The sequence below is a fragment of the Penaeus vannamei genome, chromosome 11, assembly GCF_042767895.1.
Source record: "Penaeus vannamei isolate JL-2024 chromosome 11, ASM4276789v1, whole genome shotgun sequence".
Classification (NCBI taxonomy): domain Eukaryota; kingdom Metazoa; phylum Arthropoda; class Malacostraca; order Decapoda; family Penaeidae; genus Penaeus; species Penaeus vannamei.
This window is the reverse complement of record NC_091559.1, coordinates 3,350,073-3,357,356: the sequence shown is the minus strand read 5'-3', so window position 1 is coordinate 3,357,356 and position 7,284 is coordinate 3,350,073. Positions and strand designations below refer to the sequence as shown.

General features: G+C 39.4%; 1 protein-coding gene across 1 annotated transcript in view; it reads left to right on the top strand.

The window, feature by feature from the left end:
* LOC113811309 (putative neural-cadherin 2) overlaps nucleotides 1-6,898 on the top strand; it is a 102,571-nt gene extending 95,673 nt beyond the window's left edge. Inside the window, exons 17-27 of the mRNA XM_070126893.1 lie at nucleotides 708-850; nucleotides 1,193-1,535; nucleotides 1,683-1,934; nucleotides 2,055-2,402; nucleotides 2,625-2,931; nucleotides 3,139-3,328; nucleotides 3,507-3,739; nucleotides 4,160-4,387; nucleotides 4,883-5,020; nucleotides 5,701-6,047; nucleotides 6,495-6,898. Of these exons, the coding sequence (XP_069982994.1) occupies nucleotides 708-850; nucleotides 1,193-1,535; nucleotides 1,683-1,934; nucleotides 2,055-2,402; nucleotides 2,625-2,931; nucleotides 3,139-3,328; nucleotides 3,507-3,739; nucleotides 4,160-4,387; nucleotides 4,883-5,020; nucleotides 5,701-5,978 (2,460 nt within the window). The 3' untranslated portion in view covers nucleotides 5,979-6,047; nucleotides 6,495-6,898. The remainder of the gene's footprint in view (nucleotides 1-707; nucleotides 851-1,192; nucleotides 1,536-1,682; nucleotides 1,935-2,054; nucleotides 2,403-2,624; nucleotides 2,932-3,138; nucleotides 3,329-3,506; nucleotides 3,740-4,159; nucleotides 4,388-4,882; nucleotides 5,021-5,700; nucleotides 6,048-6,494) is intronic.
* The last annotated feature ends 386 nt before the right edge of the window (nucleotides 6,899-7,284 follow it).

The window sequence follows — 7,284 nt, the reverse complement described above, 5'->3', positions numbered from 1 at the left end:
ACTACATTTTCCCCAAACTGTTACCTATAGACAAGTATACTTCTGCATGATGTTTACATTACTTCCATTATTTTAAAATAAAGGATATCTTCTTATAGAGAATAAAAATAATTTTATTGCGGTGAATAAAAAAAATACCGATCCATCCGACTTTACTTGTCAAACTACAAAATTATGCCTCATTCCGTCTTGAATTCGCTATTAATGGATTGAGCTCTATCTAATCAGCTAAAAATTAACCCTTCTTTGGGTGAAACGTTTGTTTGATGATAATTTTCTTAATGATTAGCTTTTGCAGATTATATATATACATACACACAAACACACACACACACACACACACACACACATACACATACATACATACATATATACATACATACACACACACACACACACACACACACACACACACACACACACACACACATATATATATATATATATATATATATATATATATATATATATATATATATATATATATATATATATATATATATATATATTTAATACCTGAGCAAAATTAACGCTAACGTAGATCTAATTGATTTATGTTTTTAACCCGATTCACAAAAAAAAGAAAAAAAAAAAAGTTAATTCAAAAATCAGTCCATGAAAAGGGGAGAAGAGAAAGTTAAAAAAAGAAAAAAAAAAAAAAAAAGAGAGACTGACATACGATTATTAACCTGTTGCTGTTCCAACAGGTGGTGGACATTAATTCCACCTCACTGGTTACACCGCGTCTCACTCGCAACAACGGCTGCAACATTTACGAGCCCGAATATTGCACAAGTTCCAGCACCTGTCTCAACGGTGGGATATGTCCTAGAGCACCAACACCCAATAGGTAGGTAGCCAATTTCTCAGCTTCAATTTCATTTATTATTAATAAATATTTATTTATTAGATTTATTGATTTTTTATTCAATGTTTAAGGGTGTTTAAATAGTAGATTAAAAGATGTTGATGGTGGTGTTTTTTTTTCTCGTTTTTCTTTAGATTATTGTAGTAATGTATATGAAATATACATGAAATCTCAAGGTTGAAAGAAAAAGCAGTAAGAAGCCAGGACTATGATAATACATGTAAGGAGAAATATTCAACAATGTGAATAGAAAATCGGTTATTAATCTAACTCAATTCAAAGAGACTTTATACTCCATTACTGAATTGATATAATACTTTGCAGGTGTATTTGTCCAGGTGAATCATGGGGTTCAAGGTGCAAAATCCTCGCCCGCACCTTCTTCGGGAGAGGATGGACATGGGTACGCCCACTTCCTTCCTGTTTACCCACCACGATATCCCTCCGTATCCTAACTCGTCAGCCAGAAGGCCTTGTTCTGTATTCAGGGCCTCTGTCTTCCAAACCTCAGACGCCAGACACTGCGTCAACAATTATGGTGATGCAAGTTTGGCAAGGAAGACCTCAGTTATTGCTGCAGGGTCGAGGTGGACCTCTGAAAGTAGAACTGAACACGGCGATCAGTAATGGATATTGGCATACCATACGCATTCACATACGGTCGAAGGTAAATTCATGTTTATGCAGGTATATGAATTCATTAAAGACAACCTTTGATTAAAATATGAGTGCATTATATATGCTAAACATATGATAATAGTTATGGTACTTCATATAACGTTTTGATATGTGATAATGTTGATTTGCTGTACAGGGTGTGATGCTGATTCTGGACCCATGTACAAGGAATGTACAAAACTCTGGCCAAGAGGATACACGCTGTCTGGCTCGAGGTACATGGAAGAACAGAAGTGCCCAAGCAGCCCGGCCTTCGTTAGGTCATGGCATCTTGCAGTTGGGTGGAAGAGCAAGCACGCCCCTCCGTTTAGCCGACCACGGATGGACTGTGGAACCTACTTCACGCTCTCTAGACGGCTGTATTTCGCACCTCAGAATCAACGGTCAGGTAGAATTTAAGTGGTGCTATTATTCTGCTCTGCATATGATTAGATTTGTCATGATAAGTAAAGGTAAAGGAGACGAAGTACTGTAGTAGATGAGTGACCGTCTTATTGTTTCGTTGCAGCTGGTAGACCTAGGAGAACCGGCCCACAGTGAGGGCAGTGAGAGCGGCTGCAGGTCACAGGAAAGGGCTTGCCGTCGGGTCATGACTACCTGCAGAGAACACGGGCGTTGCGAGGGCGGGGTAGAACAGCCAGAGTGTGAATGTGACCCCGGGAGGTCAGGATTCGGTTGCCAGGTGGCCACTGTCCCTACAACTCTGAGAACGTCATCCTACGTGAGGATAGCCCTGTCGTTCAAGCCGCCGCCCCATCTGTTGACCGTTCAGTTGAGAGTGAGAATGCAAGGCGCTCAAGCCGGTCAGCTGGTTCTCGTCAAAACTCATGACGATGCTAATGCCTTGTCTATACATGTTAGTTACCTTCCATAGTATATCTACATTTACTTAGAGAAAGCAAAACAGATGATAATATCATAAAATCATCACTTATCAATTCTTTTTCCTTTTAAGGTTCTTATCTCTCTTACACTGGCTTCTGGTTCCAAGCCTATTCAAAATCTATTTGCAATAAGTACATATTAATAACAGTAATTGGTTAAATTTGCATTCACATTAATACAATGGAAATTGCAGCTCCGTGCAGGTGTGGCGTGTGCATCGCTGAGCTACGGTGGGCGTATATCAAGGGAGGCATGTGTGAACAGCCGCCCACTGGATGACGGATCGTGGCACGTGGTCAGAGCAGAATGCCAGAGTTACAGCCTGGCGGTGAGCGTGGATGACGGCGACGGCTGGAGAAGAAATGATTCGGTGCCTGACTTTGAGCGTGAAGGCGTCCTGGCACCGATGCACGTGGGCCGAATCGAGTCCGTGTACGTTGGAGGAGTACCGGAGTTTACGGGGGTTGGTCTCGTCAGCGTCCGAGATGATCTGCGTGACGGTGAGTTCGCTCTTAGTGCATGCTGGTTTAAAGGTCACTCAGCAGTTCCTGTATCCCTATTACCATTACTACATGTACATTTTACTTAAATTCCATTACTAGCATTGCCATGACATGCATGTATTTAATGATTTGCATATCAGGGTCAACCATATGCATAACAGACCTCTACGATGTAAAAACTAATCATTAACTAACTCCTAACAGCATGTATAGACGATCTACGAGTTTCTGGTCGGTCGTTACCGCTCCCTCCTGCCAACAACTTATCCCCGTGGGGGCAGGTGACAACAGTGCAAAATGTGGACTCAGGATGTGTTGCGGCCGACACCTGTTACAACACCAGTTGCCCTGCTCCGCTCACCTGCTCTGCCACCTGGGGAAGAAGTATATGCAGGTAAAATCACCTTAATGTCCTTATAATCAGAAATATGGCACACGTATGGTTAGTTGGACTTTGCCCTTATGTATGTATGTGTGTGTGTGTGTGTGTGTGTGTGTGTGTGTGTGTGTGTGTGTGTGTGTGTGTGTTGATGACACATATCGCTTTTCTTCTTTCTTTTTTTCTTTCCTAGTTGTGGGCCAGGGACGCAGTATGTCGACGATGCCTGCGAGGACGTGGACGAATGCCTGTGGAACCCCTGTCTGCATGGCGGCTCGTGTTCGAACGCAAAGCCTGGATTTCTCTGTCTATGCGGACCAAGCCACTCCGGCCAACACTGTCAGTGGACCAACCGAGACACGGCGGCTCATCCTTATACGATGCAGCTGATCATAATAGCATTGGCGTTGTCTGTTATTTTTGTAGGTAAGTATTCATTTACACACGTTTCCGGTTTATAGTCGCAAATGTTTTATCTCTGTGAATGATAATACTGATATAGAAATACAAAATCCATAATTAAATTCATCGTAGTTCGACATTTCACCAATTTGTCTGACATTCCACCAATTTGTCCGACATTCCACCAATTTGTCCGACATTCCACCAATTTGTCCGACATTCCACCAATTTGTCCGACATTTCACCAATTTGTCCGACATTCCACCAATTTGTCCGACATTTCACCAATTTGTCCGACATTCCACCAATTTATCCGACATTCCACCAATTTATCCGACATTCCACCATTTCATTTTATGAGATGCTTCCAACTGCTCCCAAGGTCTATGGCGCAAGGAGACTGTAAATCACGGTCATAAATTTCTTAGATAAATGTGTACACAGTGGTGGTTGGTGTGGTCGTGTCCATGCGCCTCCGTTACTCCTGGCTTACTCGGTCGAGGCGAAAGCAGTCGAGTAGCGAAGCAGAGAGACAGAAGGAGAGGATAAACGTAGGAGAGAACGAAAAGGACGAAAGGTCAGCCTGTGCGAAGCCGAAACTGCAGCACCAAGCTTCTCTGAAATGCCTTCTGGTCAGGCTACCTCCGGAGCAGCTTAATGTACATAATAAAGGTATGAATGGCTTCTAATAATCTTTAAAAGTGAATCAAAGTATTTAAAAATAAGTTTTGAAATATCTTGTCAAAGTATGTTTATTTCGTTAAACATTGTTATTGATTTTTCGAACATATAGTAATGTGTGTACATCTGTGTGTTCATATGTGTATAGGTGCGGATATGTACTCGTACGTATCAGTGTGTATGTACGTACGTGTGCTTGTGTGTATATGTGTGTGTCTGTATGTATCAGTGTGTATGTACGTACGTGTGCTTGTGTGTATGTGTGTGTGTGTCTGCATGTATCAGTGTATATATACGTTCGTGTGTATGTGTGTATATGTGTATATCTGCATGTATCAGTGTGTAAGTACGTTCGTGTTCGTGTACGTGTGTGTATGTATGTATCAGTGTGAATGTACGTACGTATGCGTGTGTGTATATATGTATGTCTGTATACGAACATAGCCAGAGAAATAGATAAACTTACAAATAACTTCGCAAACGCAGAGCCCGAGAGCCCACCGCAAGCCGACACTCCTTCAGGAAAGCCGCCTCTGTTCCTTATACCGAAGGACGACCTCCGAGCCTACGCTTACGAGGGCGAGGGGTCGTTATCCGGATCACTCTCGTCAGCCACTTCGTCAAGTATTAAAATCCCCTTCATGTTGTTGTTTTTTTTGTAGTGTTCATAGGGCGAGTAGTTCTGAAGTTATGATTTCTTTTATTTTTGTTATATATTTTTTATATTTGTACGAGTATGTTTATTTATTTATTTTCTTATAGCTTTCATTCAGTATTTCTTGTTGTTCTTTATCTGTAGTACACACTGTACAATGTTATCTTCAATATCATCGATGTTTAAAGCATTATAACTACCATTATTGTCGTCGTTGTTATTAGTATTATTACTGTCATTATTAATATTATTGTTGTTATTGATCGCTGTTGCTGTTATAAACATTATAATTATGATTGTTATTATTTTCCATTGTTACCATCATCATTACCATCTTCATAATTGATTTAATCACCATTATCATCATTGTTATTCTCATTATCATTATCTTTATCAATATAAATTTCATTATAATCATCCTCATTATCAATACGTTGCATTTCTTACAGTAACCGGTAATGCCAACTAGTCATTAAAGATACGAACAAAAAAGAAACATAAAGATTGTGAACACTTCCTAATTTCACATATAGATTGTGAACACTTCCTAATTTCACATAAAGATTGTGAACACTTCCTAATTTCACCATATATTAAACGCAATTTACTTTTTGATGAAGACTGAACAACACCTTTTTTCTGAACACAGGTCAGCGAGGTGAGAATGGTGACGAAGCTCCGAACAAAGCACTGGTAAAGGGCTTTCTGGATGTAATAGACCTTTTAAAAAACTTACCTGATGCTACAAAGTCACCCATATTTGATACGTCTAGGAAGAACAACTCGTCTTGTTTATCGGTGCAGGAAATGGACAAGCAATTACAAGAAATGGGCAAGCAACCTCAAGCAAAGGAAAATAATCAATCAGTTGATATAGCTTCGGTAACAGCTATTAGTCACGTGACCAGTGAATGTGGGAATATTTGATGAGGATGAATACAGGAAGCTGTTACTGACAGCTGTTACTGACAGCTGTGACTGACAACGTAACACGAGGTAATAAAATAGTGTTTTTTTCAGCTAATGTTATCATAACTTGATCGTCATAACTGTTGTCAGATCATCGTTTATATTAGTATTATAATTATTTTATTTTTGAAGCAAATATAAAACAAGACTTGAATTGCCGACATGTAAGCTATAATCTAGCTAATGGAGATCTGATGAAACTTTCACAAATAATCTCTCTCTCTCTCTCTTTCTCTCTCTCTCTCTCTCTCTCTCTCTCTCTCTCTCTCTCTCTCTCTCTCTCTCTCTCTCTCTCTCTCTCTCTCTCTCTCCCTCTCCCTCTCCCTCTCCCTCTCCCTCTCCCTCTCTCTCCCTCTCCCTCTCTCCCTCTCTCTCTCTCTCTCTCTCTCTCTCTCCCTCTCTCTCTCTCTCTCTCTCTCTCTCTCTCCTCTTATCTTCATTTCCCTCTATCTCTTTCTCTGTCCACTTATGTAGGAATAATATACGTGTACGTGGCAGAGATGCAGACAGAGACAGAGGCAGAGAGATGGATAGAGAGACAGCCAAGCAGATGGAGAGAGAAACGGACACAAGTATACTTATAGAATGTCTTTACAGATGTTCCAAGACCTTCACTCACGACATCTCATCCTTTACCTCTTTTCTACGACCTGTAAGTAAAAAAAACAAAACAAAACAAAAAAAAACAAGCAGCTGTTATGTAAAATGACAATTGAAAGTTTTCTTGATAATCTGATGATAGTTTTATGCTCTTTTAGCATCTGTTTATATGATATATTTTAATCCAATGTTACGTGGAAATATGTCAAGATTATCTGATTTTATGGGAGTGAACTCTTTCTAAAAGCTTTTACAATTTGTCACACAAAATGTTTTAGAGACTAATAAAATTATAAATCAATTTTTTATATCTATTATCCTGTTATTCAATAACTGAAAAGTAAAACCATTTGTTACTGGTTTCCCAACAATGAAAACAACACGTTTACTGGAAAATATAAATAGTTTACATCGAAGTTAATGGCCAAGTGGAAAGATATATATACGAATACATACATGTTTTTCACATATATTTTGAGGATTTTCATATACATTTTCATGTCATGCTAGAATTTGCATATTTAAAAGAAAAATGAAAGTGAATGAATTAGGAATTTCACCAGTCCCAACTGTCACAAAATCATGAAAGCTTGAAAGACATTAGTAAGTCATCAGTCATAGGAGATTTATATAACAGCCCCAATCTTGTACTTCCATTGGTAAT